The sequence below is a fragment of the Ammodytes marinus genome (genome assembly GCF_949987685.1).
Source record: "Ammodytes marinus genome assembly, chromosome: 18".
In the NCBI taxonomy this organism is placed as follows: Eukaryota; Metazoa; Chordata; class Actinopteri; order Uranoscopiformes; family Ammodytidae; genus Ammodytes; species Ammodytes marinus.
This window is the reverse complement of record NC_137222.1, coordinates 9,292,186-9,314,099: the sequence shown is the minus strand read 5'-3', so window position 1 is coordinate 9,314,099 and position 21,914 is coordinate 9,292,186. Positions and strand designations below refer to the sequence as shown.

Here is a 21,914-nt window from a genome sequence, read left to right as displayed (position 1 = left end):
TCCGTCTGTTTGGGGCAGGTGGTCCCGGGGGATGCTGGGTAACATGTCACTTTAATTGCAGTAATCAATTAGAGAGCAATGCTGCCAAAGGTGTTGCTCGTAACATTAATATTAATTCCATAGGAGAATCTTTATTCAGCTGTGGGAGCAGGAGCAGTCTGGGCTACTGTCAGAAGTTATTGCCTCTGGCTGTGCTGTAACGATGTGAATGGAAATGTTGGCATTTGGAACTTTACTGTGTGGCTTTTCCCCTAAGGCCAGCTGAGCTGAGCAAGCCAACGATGAGCATAACAAATATTGAAACTGTTTATGTGGTGAATACATAAGGATGGGTGAGATATGTGCCAGTGTGAGCAGCATAAAAGTGTATACTTGCATAAGGGATATTTTAGTCAAAATGATATGAATGATGACTACCTTCTTTCAGTTTAAAAACAATTGTCTGATTTCAAGAATCAAAGAGTGAGTCAGTATATTTGAGTATTGTAATTATCTGCACTATGTATCTCCTTGTCTATGTTTGGCCATTCATCCCTGGGAGTAAGACCTTCTACCAACAAGCAAATGGACCTGGAGGTACAGCAGCCATAGCTTTGGACAGTGTTATTAGAGGGTCTTTCTCCTTTACTGTTCAGGATTTTACATCAATTTAAATATATGTTTAGGTTGCATTTATGCCATAGTCATGCTTAAGTAGTGGGCAGCGTTTTTGTGTGTGTCTTCTGCTCTGCAGAAGTTCACTGGGATGCATATTTGCTCAAATAAAGTATTCAACCTCTTGACCGGTGATCACTGGACCAACAAAGAAGAGAGCCTCAAAGTTGTTACCAGAGGGGTTATTTGGATTCTTGCTCATCGGTGTGTGTGCAAAAGAGTGTTTGACAGAAAGAGGGAGACGCGGAGACTGACTGTGTTCCGGGAAATGCCATTCCATTGGTCAAAACACCATGGCAACATAGTTCCACCTATGACAAGGGAGCAGCCAGTGGTTTTTGAAGGGGTGATGTGAAGCAGAAAGCTACATGAGGGGGGTGGGTGGTTGCAAGGAACGTCTGGGTTTCTGTTGTGGCCTGAGGCTCCAAACTAAAATTGAGATTCCACTACACGTACAACCTGTTGTGTTGAGGCCTTGCAAAGCCCCCGCCCCCCCTCTACAGCAGCAGATGCTTCTCCTTCAGCTGACTGGACTTTTTTGTGGCTTTCTCAGTCTATTGGTTTTGTTCCCCGTTTACATTTACATTTGAAAAGTGCATACATTGCTTAATTCCCTGCCCCGAAGAATATTTACACCTAACAGCAGAAATAGTGCATTCAGTTGCAATATTGTGACCTGCCAAGTATTTTTGTTAAGAGTGCCTGATACTAGTGGTATTCACACTCTTCTAACAGAGTTACGTTTTTTAATACTGCAGTTACAATAGATGCCAAACAGTGTTGCCCAATGTTCCCCAGAGAAATATAAATACTAAGCTGAAATATAAGAAGGAACATACCAAAGACGAGGTTACTTTGTATGCAGTACTGGACATGTTGTACATCAAAATATCAGAATCTTTTATAAAAACACAATGTGTGCAATTATGTTAAAACTGTGACTCGGATTGGATAGATTTTACCACATGCAATGAATGCATGTCTAAAATGTCTTCATCGGTACTGAATATGATAATAACGGGGGTTGTAGCCAAAGAAAAAATCAAAACAACAGATAATACTGTGAGAAAATATATGCACAGTTTATTGATAGATGCAAATACGTGAGGCACACATATAATAGTTCAAATCAATAATGTATTAGTTCCGAGTCGTGAACATGTTTTTTTTCTCTTTTCCGCATTAGAGACATCAGTTAGTTGTTGACAGAAACCAGCTGTTAAGATCTCGCCGCTATGGACTTTATTAGTAAATTAGTTGTTGGGAGTTAAAATACACGGAACTGGAAGCATTTTTCAGCAGTCTTCATTGGGACACAGGAGAATATAAAAACAGGCCCAGCTGCTGCTGTGCCAAAAAGAAAACAAATAACTTGATAAATTCAAATATTAAAATAAAACAGAGAAATTCCAGTGACTACTACAGGATAACAAATTATATCATAAATATTTTTTTTTAACTGCGGCTCCTATGCATGGCTTTTAAAGACCTGTTTGGGCTCATTTTCTCTTCCGATATCATCTACAAATTACTGTACAAAAAATTGTTTCTAAAACATTCTGTGAAAGGCCAGTTTCACCAAGGACGAAGGATCGACAATATTTACATTTGGCGTCTGAGTCACTGAAATACCTACAAAGAACAAAAGGCACTGTGACAAATGTCAAACCATACATTTAGATATATACTAAAAGTAAGCATAAGGTAAAACTGGGCAGTCATTCAGTAAAAGCATCTCCAACGGTCCAATTTATTTTTCAATCCAATTACAATTGAGTAGTATTAGACAGTCTGGCTGATGATACATCTATACTAAGTCTTTATTATGCAAAGCTGTCTGACAAGGATTGTGAAACAACACAGACAGACAGACAGACAGACAGACAGACACCAGTATTCATTGATGAATAGGCATGCTTCTGCACCTTTTTGTGGTTTAAAAAAAAGGCAATTTGTATTGTTTACACAGTATACAGTACCGCACTATGTGCCCATGAATGAACATGACGGAAAAAGGTGCAACAGTGTAAATCAGCGTGACCCATTTTCTAAAATTTTTAGCAAAATATCAGACGGATTAAAAGTTGCTGCACATTTACGTAGCTACTACACAGCATTACTTTGCAAAGCGGGGCTGAAACAGGATGAGATTATAGATCGTTAACCTTTTTCTCAGTGGGTAAACATCTTAATTGGTATTTAAAAAATACACACGATACAGTGTCAAACATGAAGCTTTGGTAAGTGTATTACAGAATTATGACTACTGTCCATATTCTTCCTTTTTTTTACCAGCATCATTGTCACAAAGTTATTCTTGTCTGTAAGTGTATGTTTTAGTGATTTTGTCCATACGTCTGTGACTTTTAACGGATCACTACTTTGCTAAATTGACAGTCTGGATACTGTGGACGGCTAAATTAATGTGTGGCTCTCATGCACACAGCAGTAGCAAAAACACGTTGGGGGGGGTTCACTTTATCCCCGAAGAATCCCACAGTCTGGACCCATCCACAGTTACCGGGCGTTATTTTTGACATTATTGGTCTCAAACACACATTCGACTCCACTCACTCACAATTTTTTTTACCCGTCACTTCAGCGAGTAGAGCAGTTCGGCGGTGTGGCAGAGGGACAGAGGGTGAGCAGAGGAAAAGTACTGACAGCACAACCAGTCTTCCAGCTCCGCGTTCCTCTCGGGCTCCAGCGAGCGCTCTGCGAACTTCATCATCAGCAGGGCGCGCTTCACGTCCAGCCAGTTGAGGAGGCCTTCTTGTCGGGATCCGCCCACAAAGCCTCCTCCCCCTCCATGCCTCCCGCCTCTCTCCCACTGCTGCTCCATCAGGTCCTTCCTGGGGCCCCACAGCAGGCTCTGCAGCACACGCTTGGCCTCCTGGATGTGGATGCGTTTGATGGGGTCGGGCTGGAGCAGCAGCTGGGCCAGCCTCTGGAGGCCGGCCGAGTAGAGGGAGACGGTGGGGATGGAGGGCAGGTCCTCACAGCGGTAGTCCTGCTCCTTCAGTGCTGGACTCACCTCGAAGGGGTTGGGCTGGTGCAGGAGCTCGTAGATCAAGATGCCCGTCTGGAACTCGTCGAATTTACGGTACTGTGCCGCCGAGACGATCTCCGGCGCCAGTCTGGCGTGGTCGCGTTTGATGCGAGGGTCGGCGGCGGTGGAGGCGGCGTCCTCAGAGGAGCGACGCTTGGCCTTGGCGAAGTTGCTGATGAGGAGCCGGGGAAGGTTACGCTGAGTGTCTGCTCCGCCGCTGCTGCTGTGGTCAGTGGCGTTGTGTTGGGGGAACTGGGAGGGCCTCCGGTGGTGGGGCACCAACAGCAGATTTTCGAGGCAGATGTCACGGTGCGTGACGCCGTGCTCTTTCAGGTGCTCCAGGCCATTGCAGAGCTGCAGGAGGAGGAAACACACGCGGCGCTCGTATACTTCCGGCTGGGTTTTGTGGAACGCCTCCCACTCCCGCACAAAGTCGGCCGACGTCTGCGTGGGGATCTCGGAGGTGATGACCACCACTCGCTCACGGTCCGCCTGTTGGCCCGGTGTGGGTGTGGACGGCTGGGAAGGCGACGGAGCAGGCGCGCTTTGGAGAGAAACTTCTTCTGAAGGCAACATGCTCTGGGGGACGCAAGCCAGGAAGTGGCCGCAATCTTGCTGGAGGTTGAAGTGGGGAGGCATGCTCTGCTGCACCGACAGGCCATAGAGATGGACCTGTTTGGACTCCACAGATGGACTCTTGCAGATCTGCATAGGTGGAAAGGACAGTGGGAGGAAAAGAGGAAGAAAAGGACAAGGGGGGGGGGGATTCCAGACAGACGGGAAGGGAGTGGAGCCAAGAAACATAAGAAAGGAATTCTTGTTAGTGAGGCTCCAAAGTTAATTCAGTTCCTGCTTTCATTCAAGTGAAATCAATGATGCAGATTTAAACCAAATCCTCCATTGGCTCCTCTTTTAGGCACTGCAGGCAAAAACATTTGGAGAATGATGTTGTTAATATGAAATAAAGATTTTAACTCCAGCCAGCATTTTGGTCTTTAAAGACATGTGAATACACATTAGTTAGATATTGCCAAATTTGCTTATTTATTCAAACATTTGTAAAATGTTGTAATACAATAGTTTAACTGTAAGTAATCAACTGGCAAAGATTCATGATGTTATCTAAAATGGTGACCTATTCACATGCAGTGTCTTGCCTTGAAATACTTTAAAGCTACTAGATGATGCACAGGATTGGACTCTTCAGCAACTTGGGTTTAAATAAACCACAACAGCCCCTCAGTGTCTGAAAAGCTGTGGGGAAATTCAGACTTTTCGGAATCAAATCTTAAATCAGAATGTTGTAACAGGCCTATAAATGACTCCCATGAAATTGTCAGTATGTTTTCATTATGTTGAGGTCAGATTTATGAATATAATCTCTTCTTTGTGATAAACTGGATTAAACTCTACTTTCATGGGGTTCAAGTTTCAGTCACCAACACAATGGTAGTACGTCTGATTATCAATACATTAAGTTTTTGTGCTGAATGATCTCACACTACACGGTGTGTATTGGGTTATGTGTGTGTGTGTGTGTGTGTGTGTGTGTGTGGCCTTGACAACTGGGGTTTGTCTGACTCCAAATCCTGCCTGGAATCTGAAGATTAATTGGGCCTGGAGATATTAAGCAAGACTGCGGGCGCACACGCCGTGGTACAACACATACCGTACAAACAGCCGCTGATTTGTATGGCACTAATGACTTTGGGACAAAGGTCAGTTAAGAGAGATCCACACCCTTCTTCCTGCTTGTTTAGTCTACATGTGTGCTGAAGGTTTGTGCTGTAGTGGAGACATCTCATCTGACTAGCCTAACAACAAACAAGACCACCGCCTGGTTCTTATCTCCTCATATCCAAACACAGAACCAACATGTTTACAATCCTATACATATTGTCTCATGTAGTAAGTGTTCAATTCACTATCAACATTTGACCTTCATGAGGTATTGAGTGATGATGATGCTGAACATAATTAATCAAGATTCTCATGTAGACAAATCATGAAATTATACGATTGGTTTTCCTTTCATTTCACAGGAAACGATGCATGTGTATAATACAGCATAACACATTTTTATTTGATCTAATTTCTATCACTTTCACTATGCTATATTTAGTTCCAGATTTTGCAAACCAAACACAAAGGCTATCTCACAGGAAACGCAATGTATTTTTGTCAGCGAAGTTAGCACCAACCTCAAACAATCATCAAAAGTGCGTCTGCTAAACAAGTCAAGTTCATTTTTATCTACAGTATTTTTCTGATGTTTTGATTATCACAGAGAGTACTGGCAGCCACAGTGAGCTGTGACATAAATAAGCTCGCAGGTGACTGCACACCACCAACTCTTGACAAAATGGTCAACTTTACTACCTTTGCCTGGAAAAGTACTCACGCTTGCTCATGGCATGATGGAATACAACACAATTTATTGGCCGATATCTTATTTCAAACAAGATTAGTTTGTTTGGCTGCACTCTAGCCTATAGAGATAAGACCAGTAGCTGCCACACGGCATGGTGCTGGCCACAGAATTCTGGGACCTACACTGTATTTGCGATTTAGCACCAGCACCAACTGGCATCCACAAATCAAATATAAAGGATTATAAATTGGTTACAGGTGTTGTAGAAAAGAAAAAAAATTAAACTTCGATGCAGTCACCTTAACAGCGTAGGAGTTGCTGGGGTCTGAGGCACAGGCAGCAGAGAAGTACACGGCGTCTCCAGCGTTGCAGCTGGTCTTGTTAGAGGTGAGCCTGAACAGAGACCAGTTGCTCTCCTCGAACCTCAGTGGGTTCTTCTGAGAGCGATTAAAGTGATCCTCACATTTAAGGGCCAAGCGCCGCAATGACTCGGCGTACAGGCCTCCCAGTTTGGAGTACACTCCCTCCCTACTGTCTATGTTACTCAGAAGGGTCTGGAGCTGCAGGCTGGAGCCCAGATTTGCGGCCGAGCCCGGTTCTGAAGGGGAGAAAGGCGCGCTGAGTTGGGGCATAGAGGAGCAGGTGATGCTGCTCCGACAGTGGACGCCCAGACGCCCCAGAGTCTTTGGCGGCTCGTCCAGCGTGCGGGACCTGGAGGTTCGGCCTAGAAGGGCGTGGCAGTGCTCCAGAGACTCGTTAGAGGAGAAGAGGGGTCGCTGGTCAACGGGGCTGGAGGGTAAACTGGAGCGGGAGCACGCGTCAGCCGGTCGACACACGTTACTCTCAGAGCCGGTGAACGGGAGGCGCGGGTAGGCTCGGACGAAGGGTTTTCCATTACCGCTGTCGGGAGCCGACACAGTGCGGTTGACCATTTTTTTCTCCGGGAGCGGAGGCGGCTGGTTGTTTAAGCTCCTAAAGAAGGGAGGGTGAGGAGAACCTGGAGCTGAGGCAACCGGGCTCCTGCTGAACGGAGAGGAGCAAGACATCCGCGAACCATCCCGAGAACCTAAGAAGAGAGAGAGAGAGAGAGAGAGAGAGAGAGAGAGAGAGAGAGAGAGAGAGAGAGAGAGAGAGAGAGAGAGAGAGAGAGAGAGAGAGAGAGAGAGAGAGAGAGAGAGAGAGAGAGAAAATTACATCAGCAGGTCTGCAAAATTACTACTGGAAATGAAAGGAAATCAAAATGCACTCTTTTGAGAGAGTGAGACGAGATGGTTGATACCACTATGTCCATACACCAAATATGAAGCTACAACCAGCAGCAACATACTTTAGCTTAGCATAGCATAACAATAAAGGTAAGTCCTAATTTAACAAAATATTCATATCACCCGAGAGTGGTATTAAAAAAGTGAATAAGCATATTTCCAGAATTATTCCTTCAACAGAATTGACCGACTATTTGTGTATTTTCCAAGTCGACATCTGACACACACAAACACAAACACAGATGGAGAGAAAGCTGTGGATTTGATTTTTTCACTACACCCCTTCTGTCACTGCCTACTGCTCAGCCTCAGTTACAAACACATACCTCGCTTTCTCAAAAGAGCTGGAAATTTCCATAATCCAGGGTTCATGCTGAAACTCAAAACATCTTCCATCCTACTATTATCCATTTGTCAATGAAAGACTTAAAGTTGGGAACTTGACATGTCACTAGAGGAGACAGACACTGAGATAATTGTGTGGTGCAGTCTTCAATAACGGCTTTCACAGAAGGGGGAAGACCCTAAAGAAAAAAAAAGTTGCTCTGTAGGATGTAGCCAAGCCCTTTTTCCCTCGTTATCAGAGTCCATAATTATCTCTTCAAACAACATTGCCCAGGAAGTTGCGAGCGATTACAAGTGTCTGAGCGCCACAGAGGTCTAAAGCTGAAATGTAAAGGATGACAGTCTTTTCTAAAGCAAGGACCGATGCATGCACTTATTCTTAGACACACGTCTTTAAGGTTTGACCATTGTAGAAATCGTGAACTTGGTCACTAAAAGGAACACGGTGGTCAAAACAAAGTGTGTGTGTGTGTGTGTGTGTGTGTGTTCTGTTTGACGAAAGAGGAAGAGACAACTGCTATAAAAACATCACAGCGTTCCCTTTCCTGTTTTCAATGTCCTTGCAAAGGTTCACCATGGACAAAGTGCATCTTCATTATAAGAACACGATGACACTTACTTTGAACATCAACACAACTAACTTGCAGGAATAACACATATAAAGTAAAACATCCCCATTCACACACGGAAAAACTGTGGAAAAAGTAACTAACTTGCCTGATAAAGAATTGTTCTTTGCCTGTTCTGTATATTGTATGTAAAAGCTACTCTTGGTTCTCTGTTCTTGTCCTATTAGTTGTGGCTGCTTTGTTGAGTGTATAACTGTGATTGGTATGAGCAAACGGAACTGCAACACTTCACACAGATATTCAAATAAATCCCCAACCCCGACAAAATGTGTGTGTGTGTGGGTGTGTGTGTGTGTGTGTTGGAGTGAGTGGGACTTACCCGAGTCAGCAGTCAGGTTGTCAGTGGAGGCGGTAGGCAGGCTGGCACTGCCTAGGCCCCGTAGAGAAGAAGTAGGGCTCTCTACTGACCCTTGTTGGCTGCAACGGTCCAGCTCCATGTTGCTGCCACTCATACTCTTACTACTCCCTCTGTAATGTTAAAAAACAAAAGCAACCGGATTAGTGAATATAATTAGAACAAACATTATTTCAAGCCATCTTTTTTTCCTGTGTCTGTCTACATTCCTGTGTGTCTCAACTTTTCAGTAACACTAGCCCAGCCAAGCGCAGCAGTGTGTGCTTCAGTTTGTAAATGTGGAACCACTCCGCTTCCCCTTAATGTTTTCTTATCTTCACAATGTATTACGAATGCATCCACGTGAAAGAGCACATTCATTTCAAATGACGAACAAAAGCTGTGAGGAGTAGTTTCACTTCCTTGTTAGTGACGGACACTTCTTGATTCAGTTGTTTTATAACTGCAACAAACAAGCCCTATTATGAATCTATCACTCGTTTGAAGTGATATGTACATTTCATCCAAATGTGTGAATTACAGAATTATGGGACATTGGATTTCAATACATTTCCCATGATCCCATTGAGTTAGTTGCTTTAAATGTGAACTTAATTTACACATAAACATTTGTTAACAGGTGTTGTAGAATGTTACTGCATATACGGTATGTTAAATTTGTAAGATTCCTTTTCCAAGTTTGATAATGAAAAGAAAAAACCTATAGTTCCAATGAAGTGATCTAACCAGATCTCTTTTGTCTGCTCCCCTGAAGAGTAGAGTCTAGATAAGCCAAACTTGAAGTTTTAACCAAACTGTCAGCATTTGAGTTGCACTGTGGGTAATGTATGAACCAGGTTTTGACAAGGAAAAACAATGCGTATCTGCTTCTGCTAAATAGAGGTTGTAAGTTCCATAGCGAGTTATACAGCGATAAATGGCCGCTATGCTATCATTGAATGTCTTTAAATACTTTAAGTAGGCAGCTTTAAATATAAAGTACATGGTAACCTGACTGAGTGAGCGCAACAGGAGCACAAACAGGAAACAACAAACACATCTCCTACTAGAGCAGTCCGTTACATAGCAACATCTATCTATCTACAGTCTGCTAACATTAGCCACTGTTACCTAGTGGTCACACCACACCAAGTTAAGATGCAGCTGCAGTAGAGAATAAGTCATCAAGCATACACTGCAACATCCTTGGTTTGCAGCCAGCTAGGGACCTTTGTAACATGTCATTTCCCATCCCTCGCTCTCTGGTTTCCTGTCATCTCTCTACTATAGGCTATAAATAAAAGGCACACAATACCACAGAAAAAAAAGCTGTTGCAGCAAAAGCCCTGCCTGTATTGATTTGAGCAAGGGTGTGTTTTATTGCTTATGAATTCAACTTTTCATTTGCCGGATGATATTACTTTTCTTTACTGGCTAGAAAGAAGCTTTGCATTATTCTTGTTCAACTTGGCCTCTTTTAACATACCAATAAAAACTGTGCATGAGCAGACTTCCTAATCAAGGTGACCAATTAGGCTGAGTGACAGCCATGCACTTGTCTCATTATACCCGCTAATGGCTGAGGAAGGCAGGGTCCAATCCCATCCCTTCATCTCCCTTTCCTCTCTTCCATCTCTAAATGACCCCCCCTCCCCTCTCTCCTATCCATTTATCTGCTGGCCCCTGACTTCAGTTCCACCGTAAATCAGGAGAACAAATGGACCAGGAGGGGAAAAGGAGACAAAGGTTTAGGTATTCTCTGCGGGCAGTTAGCTAAAGGATACGCTATCGTTTTACAGACAAAAGAGCAGTGATGAAAGGCAATGGAAATGCTGAGGCAGAGGAGAAATGGTAATGGGCGCATACGGGGATTATGAGTCCGTGTGTGCAGTGTGCGGGTGCATGTCACACTCTAAATCTCCCTCAGATTTGTATCCAAAACAAGAGGATTTTCCTTCGTGAAAGAATGTCATTGCTTAGGTCCTGCAAGAGGATGTGCATAGATGAATGAGCCTTCTGAGCAAGGGCAATGCAAGAAAAGACCTTGACTCTGGATCAGGGCTGCACGTATTTACAAGCATCTAGGACTGCAAGTGTTTTCATTATCAATTAATGGGACCAAATTCTTTGAAGATAAATTGTTTTGTCCATGAAATTAAAGTTGAATAGATAAAAAAGGCCAAGCACATTTTGCTGTGTTCAAATGTTTTTCTCTAAAAAAGAGCCCAAAACGGAAGACAAAAAGATTCAGTTTATTGCAAGGTGAGATATTTTTGAGAAGCTGGCACCATCAAATATCTGGCATTTTTGCCTTTAAAATGGCAACTAACATATTTGCTGCTGATCAATGAATTGGATACTCTTTTTAGCTCTACAAACACAGGTTATTTACAACCAGGTGTAGTCAGTGACCTCATTACTTTACTGTACATATTAATAATCTATGTCTCATGTCGTCCAGACACAAAACAAGCTCCATTCATCCGGATTTTATCCCTCTACCAGGAATGCGCAGCTTTAGCCTTAACTATTAATAAACATCTTAATTGCTTATTTCCTCCGAATAGATGTAATCACTTCCTTCGCTGAAACAAAGTCTACGTGAGATATCGCCACCGCCCCCAGTAAAACCTGCCAGACTTGTGTTTCTGCAATCAGCCCGGCAACGACACTAACCCAGATTTAGAATGTAAACAATCATGCTACGGTAAGCAACGTGCCAGATCTGTTGACACACATGCTTCCCTGACATGTGCGCGGTATTAATAAAGTTGAGTGAGAGGAGCTGGGAGAGTCTTTAAAATGAGGGATCACATGGGGGTTACAGCTAACTGGCTTCAGACAGCAGTATGATGGTGTTGTTGTGGCCCAGGTTCACACAACTGGTTTCACTTCCTGACTCTTATTTAGGGCCTTCTACATCGTAAATATATAAAATGACATCTGAGAGATGAGGGAGAGAAGTAATGTATGTTCATTCTTCACACGCTCACATACACTTGCATACTAACACACACACAATCGCTTTCCATCCATTCCTATTTTACTCAATACTTTGATAACAGTAATCTATTAGTAAAAAGTCTGAATCTAAGCGGTTACACAACATTAGGACTGATGAAATGTAATACTAAAACCTGATTACGCCCAAAGGTATTAGTGCTCACAGGGTTGATTCAAGGTTTTGTTCAAATGAGGCGGAGTGAGGTGAAAGCAGACTGACTCAGAATGTACTTGGGTGGAGGTAGTGAGCACCTGTACGATGTAATGCAATCTCCCGTAGTAGCCATGCAACAAACAGGGCATTTAAAAAGCAAAGTGGGGAAAGGACCTGTTGAGCAATATTTATGTTGCTGTTGCATTGAAATATATTACAATCTAAGTCATTGTCCTTTGGTATTATATAAACTCTCAAAAGGTAGCATTTATTGTATTCCTGTTAAATCGGACAGCATTATATTGTTTTTTATTGTGTAACCTCTGAACCTTTCAATTAAGAGAAGAATGGCACGCATTGTTTTGTTTCATGATTGTAGGATAGTTACCATGGCTATATGGCCATATAAAGTGTTTGAAAAAAGATCCATTGATCTTTGACACCAGTCCTTGCTATCTTTTTGCCATCTGCTCCAGACTTCCCTAGTTATCTTCTTCCCTGTCCGCTCTTTCGGTCCTTTATTCTCTTACAACCAACTTGAATTTTTTTGCAGCACCTCACACCAAGTGGTTTCAATTGTTCATCATTACACTTGTGAAACTCTTAATTTGACCACTATTTTAGTCTCAGGGTTTGGCTATAAAAATATATAAGAAAAAAGAACAAGATAGTCTATGTAGAGAAGGATAAGAAGAGATCAGAATAAGAGCAAAAGCCAGGGTGCCAAAGTGGGAACCTGATTGAAGTGTGAGAATGAGTTTTTACCTACTGAGGCTGTGTGGTTTATTACAACCTCCCTGAAACGCTCTTAAGCTATGTGAGCACTTTTCCTACTTGATCAAGAACATCACCACTTGCCCTCACATGTCTACCAGGTAGATGTTTAGTCAATTCTAGTGTCTGTACCGAGGACACGTAGGAGAAAAAGATGCCGTCAGGTGCCTACCTCATGCTGGACAGGCTGAGTTCCTTGTCGGGGTCGGCGGGCGCAAAATGCCCCCTGGATCAGACCGGTGGCTCCCTAAAGCCCCGCCATGTGTAGTAACACAAGCCTGGCTCCACACGGCTCACATGTGTATTTAAAGTCTCTCTCAGCAGGGAAAGCAACAGCACCCATTAGATATGCAAAATTAAAGCACCCATATCTCATATATAGCATTCACTCATGACCTGGTGGTTGATTTTAAAAGCAGCTTCAGGTCTGTGAGGCGGCAACGCGATGCTATCTGTTCTGCTCTCACAGAAGGGATCAGGACGGCTTTGTGGTGGGAGGGGCAGCGCGTCTTGGAACGATAGCTTGGAGAGCAAAAGGCAATTCAAAGCATATAACAGAGGACTCAAATCCACACGGCTGATCTATAAATTCTACTTCTATTGGTGGCGACCAAGAGACTGCCAGACCGGGGGACAGTTTGGGAGTTGCCAGGGGCAACAATCTGTTCACTAAAGTCCCCTCCCTTTGGCAACCAAGTTGACACACTATCCCACGTTATAGTACACACAAACTTGTTCATGACAGGCACAAACACGCAGACACACACACCCCTCTATGCTGACTGACCACATGATACCTATGTTGATCTGTTAGGGGGAATAAAAAAGGGCAGATTTGGTGTTTTCCAATTCAGTAAAAGGCCCTGGGAGGCAGGTTTTCTCCAACCATCTGTGGCTTTTAAATGATTCAGCATATCAAAATACTGCTTCACTGGGGAACATGTGCAAGTGTGTTTGGTATTTTTTCTTCATTAATTCCACACACAAGATTCCCCTTTTGTGTCAATAAAACATATTTTCATCAAGTTTTGATTGCCTTACAGACAACAGTTTGATTCCAATTCCCTTGCGTACTTTGTCATGGAGTTTCCAGTTCCTGCCTTGGCGACCAGGGACAGTTGTTGATTAAACAAACTAAACCCCCTGATAAACTTGGACTACCAGAAAGCCACAAATGTCGCCGTCTAGCTTGAGGCGTGTTCCCACATGTGTCTCAACAAGGTGTATTTTTATCAGCGTAGAATGTCGCCAGTGTCATAACAGGAGTGTTGGCTCCTTCCTAGAATTACCACAAACGTAAGGGGCCCTGAAGATGTGATCAGCAATCTGTGTTTTTGACAAGTAAAACATCCCCTTCTCTGCTTTTTGCTGACTAGCTTCTCAAGATGGTAGAATATCTTTTTCTTGTGGAGGTCACAGTCTTGCGTTACACCTCATTATGCTGTCCCAGACAAAGCACAGTCTATTTTGAGGTGATCATTGGATGCTCTAATAACTGCTACACAAGCCCTCTTCTCTGTTTCTGCTTTGGGTAGCTGACTCAGACAGCCCTAGTGTATTCTTAGCCTCGCGCACACTCAGGTTAAAGCATGTGTGCAAAATGTTACAGCTAATAAATGGCTGTGTAGGCTAGGAGTCCCAGAGAAGGTCACAATAGTGCAGGTATTTAATTAAGGCGGATATTTGTCATTCTGCTTACTGTAAGTAAAACGGAATTAAATCAAGTGCTTAGTCTGAAAATGTACATTTTTAAAGCCCAATCATACTTAATGTGATTTTAGTTTTTGTTGCTATTTTGCCCAAAGATGCATCTGAATGCTTGCTAGAACACAGCTTTGTCCCTGTATGACAATATCAATGGAACAAGGCTCCTTTTTCTTCTTCTTCTATTTTTACAGTTCTGTCTATTGTACTGTGGCCAAAACAAATTTATAGCAATGTGACACACAGCGGACGGGGGGCTATTTAACAGACCCATTTCTTGTGTTAATTAGAATTGGAAAAAGTCACATTTCTAGTGTGAATGGAACAAGGCCTGCATTGAGGAATATGCCGGAACAGTTTGAATGATCACAAGGCACTAGAATGGAGGCTGATTCAAGGCAGAATAATGATGCTATGAAAGGAGAAGGCACAGCAAGAAGCACACAGATGACTGCACTAAGATGCATGCATGTGCACATATGCAGTTACGGGAAATATGCTATAGCCCATATGCAGTGCAAACACTATATTCATATACATGCACTCCCTCCCATCGGAGAGCAGAAGGCATATGTGGATTTTAGACTAAGTGCAGGTTGGAAGTGCTAAATTATGGAATATAATGAAACCACAGTCTCATGGCCATTAAATCTAATTCAATTCTCAGGTAGGAGTCTGAAGGACAGGCACGCAAACTTGTGCTATAATGGGCAGTTCAAGTTTGATAAATGTATACCATTCATCAGCGAGTCTATAGAAGTTTGTAATGAAACCTGTATTAGACTTTTTCTTTTACACAGCTGCCTTATTGTTCATAATATTTAAAAACAACCCCTCCCTATAGTTTGCTGCTGTATTTACTGTGCTTTACAGTTATCGAGCAAGAGAAGTATTTTGAGAAATGCATAATAGGTTTACTTGTCGGAAATTATTGATTTTGGATAAGATATTTTTGACAGCATGAAACAAAGGTTTAAAACACGCAGCATACAGTATAGTTGGTGAATCTTATGAAGCTGAATGACTTCAGTGAGACACTTAATCACTTTAATCATTTAAAGTGATTAAAGCTTTATCTAGAGAAAATTATTTTCATCTGGTGTCATCATCACAGCTTCTCAATTTTTACAAACTACACATTTTTCATCGCTTTCTTTTGTAAACTGAATACCTCAATGATTGGTCTTTTATGTCTTTAATTGATGTTACTTACTACCTCACACATCAACAAACGTCTAACAGCCATTTTGTCATTACTAACTGACAAAATGATAAACTGAAACGATTAATCAATAATGACATTTTCCAAACACAACCCTATCCAGATACCGCTCTGGCGTTCTATCCTATTAGAGGCTTAACACCTGAATGTGTAAATGTGTGAATGTGTTCTTACCTGTGCAGTCTCTTAGGTGGGGGAGGTGGTGGATTGGGTTCATTGTTGGCAGGTCCCTTGCCCGCTGCCAGCAGCTCGGATGAGCCGCCATGCACCGGTTGCCTGGCCGGCATGCTCCCGTTCTGCTTGCCCTCCTCCTCTGCTACGCCGGTGCCCTCGCTCTCCCCCTGACAGGCACCATTGTTGGAGGTTGGGGTCGGGGGGGCCGTGCCTGGCTCTGTCAGCGGAGGGGGGCTGCTGTGGGCCTTCCAGTCCCTGGCCTCCTTCCAGACAGTGCCACCATTGACCAGACATGTCACCCGAGTGCTAGTCCATTTCTTCTTCTCCTCCTCTTTCCGCTCCCTGTCCTCCTCCTCCTCTTCTTCCTCAATGCGACAGTTCCAGGCGGAGGTGTGGTGGTGGGGCTTGTGCCAGCGTTCAGAAGCTGCTGCTGCTGCTGCTGCGGAGTGGTTCTCCGTATGGACTTTGAAGTGTCCCTCTCTAGCAGGGACCAGGAACAACATAGGGAGTTCAGGGAGAGGGACAGGGGACGTAATGGACGGCGAGAGGAGGCTGGAGGCACCCATTTTGGGGAGATCGGGAAAAGCGGCTGAAGAAAAGGTGGACGGCGAGAGGCTAGAGGCACCCAGTTTGGGCGAACGGCTGGTCCTCTTAGGGGGAATGGGCGGGCTGGACTGAGGTTTCGGGTGGAGGGTTGGGGAAAGGCTGGCTTCCATAACCAAAGAGGGCACGCTGTTGCTCGGGCTGGGCCAGCGGAAGGCCGGGCTTGTGGGGTCTCTACGTGCTGTGGGGCTAAAGTGGCACTGGGTGCTGATTGCTGAATCTGGACTGCTCAGGTAGAAGAGCCTGTTTTTCTCTTCAGTGTGAGTGGCCATCACGGTGATGGTGGCACACTGACTCTCTCCTGAAAGCTCATGTTCAGAGTTCTGGGACAAGTTTTTAGTTTGGTTTGGGGAATTCGTACCCCCAATTCCTTGCGGCCTGCGCTTCTTTTTGGTGCTCTCTGCATAAATGGGTTCAGAGTCATTTGGAGAGTTGGGAGCTGACTGTGGGCTTTGGGGACTCCCTGACCTAACGTGTCTGCCTCCCGACCCCTCTGCCCCAGGAAGTGAGTCTGTGCTACTACGATAAGAACAGGAAGAGTCTGATAGGCTGGTCTGTTGGGACAGGACAGGAGGAGAGCGGATGGATGGTGGGGGATTGTGGGTAGTTGTGTCTACATTTAAAGCTTTGCTGGGGGAAGTGCTGGATGTCTTGGTTGTCTCGGTAGCAGCACTCCCACTGCTGATACCATTGCTATGAACTGTGGGAGGACTTGAAGGGACAATATCCATAGAAAAGGGTATCTCCACAGGTGCCTGATAGGACTCCTGGCCATTTGCCCTGGTAGTCCCACCAATTCCATTATAAGTGCTCTTGGTTCTAGTGGGGGACGTAATATTCTGCTGCTGCTTACAGTTGTCTCCATTGGCGTTCTTCTTTAAGCTCTGAGAGCCTCTGCCCTCCTCCTGGGTGACAAAGATATTGCTGATGATCATGGAGTCTTTGGGCAGGATGTTGGGGGACAAGGAAGCCATAGAAAAGCAGTTGTTGTAGTCCATCTTGCTTTCGGGACTCTGAAAAACCGCCTCTCTATGGGCCTTGTTGCAGCCGTTACTTTCAATGTAAAGAGAAGACAGGTCCAGGAGTTTCTTCAGGCCCAGTCGCTCAACTGGGCTCTTTGTGTTCTCCTGTCACACAGAAACACGAGTGCACATTAAAGAATAGATCATTCTGGGCAGTAAACAATATATCATAGCATATTCTAGTCTTACGTTTGGTTCCAGGTACCTAAAATCCTTTTGGATTGACTTAGATGAAAGATTTATTCAATAATAAGAATGACATGCTTCGTACACTAACTGCTGGCTTTGAAAATGTAAAAAAACTAAAATCCCCCTCCCATGTAAAAATGCATAGTGCTGCTGTGCAAATCACCTGCTCTATGTTCATGTTGACATCGGTCATGGACTCGTTGGTGTCTAGGCTCATCATAGTGGGTCTGACGGCGATGGTTGGCTTGCTGTAGGGGGAAGGCGCCTCGTCATCACCTCCCAGGCTGCTCTTCAGACAGGCGGCTGGCACGCTGCCGACAGTCTTGTGGTGCGCGCTGAGCGGGTGGAAGCAGTTCTTACAAGAGCCGGGTTTCCACACGTGTTCTGCAAAGTCGCCGCACGCTGACATCTTCGGTCTGCTGGATCAGATGTGGTCAGAAGTGGCTGTGGACTGATCCGACAGATAGGGGATCAACTGTCATGGCTGGCCCACACACAATGTCGCAAGATGTTGATCAGCAAGGCAGCATGTAGGAGAGACACAGAAGAAGAGAGGAACTTTGTTAAAGAATGAACTCATCACGTTTTGATGAAGTAAAACTGCTTGTATTACATGATGAACTGTGACCAAACTAAAGATAACACTCATCCAATCATTTCCTCTTCTGCATTTTACATATAATGTAACTATTCTGGATTTAAGAGATCCAGATTCTGGAAAATAATTCACATTCAAAAGGGGTTAAAAAAACAGAGAATTACATAACAGAGTTTATTTTTATTACTACCCTTAATAATTAATATGGTAGTGAGGGACTGCAGCCTGATAAGTTGTCTCCCAGCTCATAAGAGGAGAGCCCCGCTAGAATTTAAGTGTCATCTGCGGATGTAACTTAAGAAGACCTGGTGTCTGCTGTGCTACTTGTTCCCATGCCCTCTTAAATTAGAGGGTATGTGGTTTCTGTTCAACCAAAGGGCCTGCTGCATGTGTGTGAGCCCTGCTGCAACATAAAAGCCCCTCCAAAGACCCTCTGCAGCCCCCGACATGCTAGAAGAAGACGGAGGAGCCTCAAGCATCCAGGAGGTCGGAATGTCAGGAATGTCTCAAGGCGCAAGTCTCTCACCAGGGTGAATCTCACACCCACCACAACCTACCTCCCTTCCCCCTGCCACACACACACACACACACACATACGCACATACACACACAAACCTCCCACTCGACATGTGTGTCCTCCCTTCTCTCACAAACAAACCAGACCCACAACCAGACCCACAACAACACACATACACACACACTTCCTTCATCTGCCCCTTGTGTGTGTCCTGTTTAACTGGACTGACAGTGAGAAGATCAACAGCATTTCAGAGGGATCATTTGTCTCCTCGCATCTGGGCGTCCCTCTTTATGTTCTTTACACAGCTTTAATTGCCTCTCAACAAGGTGCTGCCATGACACATGGCGCCATTAGCCCACCATCTACACTCATTATCCGGGAAAAAATGGAGAAAGCAGGAGGCTGAACAATTACTCAAAAACAGAAATATGTTAGCTACCTGAGTGCATATTTCTGTTACATTAGGTAGGTATTATGAGGTAATGTATTATTAGCTACAGTGATTCTTGATTCAAAATCCTACATTTGTTTATTGACAAATCGATACCAGAACAAGAGATAAGGCAGGACTGCATTTAGACATGTTAAGACTCCTGGTAATTGATGGGCTCCACAAGTATAACAGCCTTGCCATCTACTAATCCTATAGGAATGAACCGTTTCCCTGTTGGTAAAGATAATGAATGTTTACATTTTTCTTTGTCCTGTCTGACTCAGGTTGGGCAGGAAAGCGCACACACTGGCTCGCTGTTTGTATTAGCTGTTCCTGCGACAACAGAGGAAACGGAGCCTTGCCTAACAATCTCATGGTGCCGTCGTGTGCGTGAGTCATATGAAGTGATGATGACTGATCAGAAATGCATGCATCAGTAGGCTGCTGGGCCAGCTGATTTAGAGAACAGACTTGCTTTTCAAGAAAATGTATAGTGGGGTTGATTGGAATATGTGAGCAATAACAATGCATAGGCAAACAGAGCAGTGACTATAGCCTTAGTAGGTAAAGGTGGGACTGGCAGGGTCACTTTGGTGTCTGTTGTTTCACTTATCCAGCAGGGAATCACAGAGGCGACAGAAGTAGTACACAATTGGGATGAACTATTTTCACGTAACACAGCCTCCCAGTTTAGACTATTCTACGTCTTGTTTACATGTTCATGCCCTGCTTGTTTGAACAGAGATAGCCCCCGCTGTCTACATTCCCCACATCCTTTCAAGCTCAAGGTCCAATATTTCTCACTTGTAAAAAGAAGAAGAAACAAAAACTCACACAGACGGGTCATAACCACCAGAAATTCATCCATAATATGACAAAATTCCATCCCTGCTGCCTTCATAATAAAGCACCGACTGTAAAATATCTCAGGAGCACGCAAGAAGCTGGGGGCTAGAAGAAATGATTTGAGGGGTGGACGTTGGTCTTATGTGGGATTTACAATTTTGGGCCACCTGATGAAGAGATTATGGACCTTGTAGAGTCACAAGCCACACCACACGTTCCCATGACCTCTGCACGTACGCTGCACATCACATCACACAGAGACGCCTGGCCACTAGATGTCTCACAGAAACACATTCAATGTGGCTGATTAGATTAATTTCAATCCAACTCAAAACATTATAAAAATAGTATAAAAATTATTTGTAATTTTCCTTTTGAAAACACTAAACGTGGCATTTGCTTAGCGCAAACACATGCTGTAAAAATGTAGTCAAGCTGTAAGGTTAGACAGGATGGCAACAGTTTAAATAGCCTGCAGATATGGTGACCAAAGGGGAGTCATTAAGGTAAAGGTTAGAGGGCTTATCAACACTCAGCAGCTGGTAAAAGTGCACTTTGTCTGAATCCTCCTGCTGCTGCAGCAAACACATCTGAAGTCCCTGAACACACCAGCGCACGCACGCACGAGCAGTGGGACAGCCTTGATGAAGCACAAGCCATCTGATGGTTGTTATTATTCTAGGGTTACTGTAACATAATTCAATGCATTAGCCCACTGACTGCTTTAGACGGAATTGCTGCGCCATGCCAAAAGAGAAAACACTCACAAATAAATGAATGAGATGCCCATAGAATGACAACGAGTCCAGTCCGTCTGTCATAAGACCAGTCGGTCTGTCATAATCAAAATAAAGACGAACAATAGTCCATAGCACGGTCTGATAACCAGGTCGCAGTGTATAGTCCCCCCTTCTTCCTCCACACTTTAAATACAAATTATTTTACAAGCAACATTTGTCACGGCTGCCTCACTCGCACAGCCCCATTCATTCAAATAGTGGTGCTGGGGAGGGGGCCACAACCTGTTATGTCGTCAGTAGGGATTTCCGACAAAAACTTGTCAAATATCTCGAAACTTCCACCTTAAGACCATTAATTTGAACTTTTTACTGAGCACCTGCTTTAATACACATTCGACATAAACTCCTATACTTCACGAGTTTCGGTTTAGGCAGTTTTTCAAAGATAAACGAAATAAATAAAAACGTCAAAACACTCGTCTTGTCTGTAGCCAAGTGTGCTTTACGGTAGGTTATTGTATCAAAAAAATCATTTATGTCCTCGTGCACTGAGGGGACTAGCATAAAAATGGCTTTGTTTTTCATTACAGCATTAATAACACATTAGTAAATGTAACCTGGCCCCAACCGATAGACGCTTAAGCAACAAAATAGGCGTGTGACGAAAAGAGAAAACGCCAAAGCTACTGTAACCATGCTAAAGTAGACAAGGTTATCTAGTGCTTGCTGAATGACTGCTTACCTGCTAGGACTTTCTCTTCCCTGGCAACACAGAAGCTGTCCCGAAAAAATAAGCCAGAAAAATAGTGAAAAAAAATTCAACACATCTGTATGGGGAACTGTTTTTCTGTTTCCCGCAGGTGCCAATATCCGTCCGCGTTCAAGCTATCCCACACGTGACAGGTTAATGACCCAAGGAGACGGTGTGTGCTGCCGCAGGCTGCTATCGTCTCCAGCCGGGCATACTCCCGTTGATGCTGCTGCTGTTGCACTGTGCAGAGGTGGAGTGCTGGTCGAGTTTACTGCAGCAGCGTGGAGAGAGAGAGAGAGAGAGCACACAAGGAGGTGGGAGGAGCCCCTAACCAACCATGCAGCCTGGCCAGTAGCCACACTCACACATTCTCATTAAGGCCTTACCACCTACTAGCTGTCATAAGGATTTTCTTTCTTTTTCTCTCTTTCTTTTTTATAAAACACAGCCCAGCTTTCTAGTACAACTGTAAATCCTCCTTTAGGGCGAGAAATTGCAGTTGAGTAGAGTAAACATTTTTAACGTATGTCATCA

General features: G+C 44.0%; 1 protein-coding gene across 1 annotated transcript; it reads right to left on the bottom strand.

The window, feature by feature from the left end:
* Positions 1-1,765: 1,765 nt before the first annotated feature.
* prag1 (PEAK1 related, kinase-activating pseudokinase 1) lies at positions 1,766-21,592 on the bottom strand. The gene is made up of 6 exons (XM_080046274.1): positions 21,372-21,592; positions 17,656-17,976; positions 15,679-17,408; positions 8,633-8,781; positions 6,374-7,140; positions 1,766-4,408 (listed from the first exon to the last, which is right to left on the bottom strand). Exons 2-6 carry the CDS (start codon positions 17,899-17,901, stop codon positions 3,248-3,250), a joined length of 4,053 nt encoding a protein of 1,350 aa, XP_079902400.1. The 5' UTR covers positions 17,902-17,976; positions 21,372-21,592; the 3' UTR covers positions 1,766-3,247.
* Between the last annotated feature and the right edge of the window lie 322 nt (positions 21,593-21,914).

Bases quoted from the DNA above. Each gene is read 5' to 3' on its own strand.
- prag1 (XM_080046274.1), bottom strand. From the start codon at position 17,901: ATGTCAGCGTGCGGCGACTTTGCAGAACACGTGTGGAAACCCGGCTCT. The intron at 8,782-15,678 runs GTAAGAACACAT...TTAACATTACAG, and splicing joins CCACCTAAGAGACTGCACAG to AGGGAGTAGTAAGAGTATGA. The intron at 7,141-8,632 runs GTAAGTCCCACT...CTCTCTTCTTAG, and splicing joins CAACCTGACTGCTGACTCGG to GTTCTCGGGATGGTTCGCGG.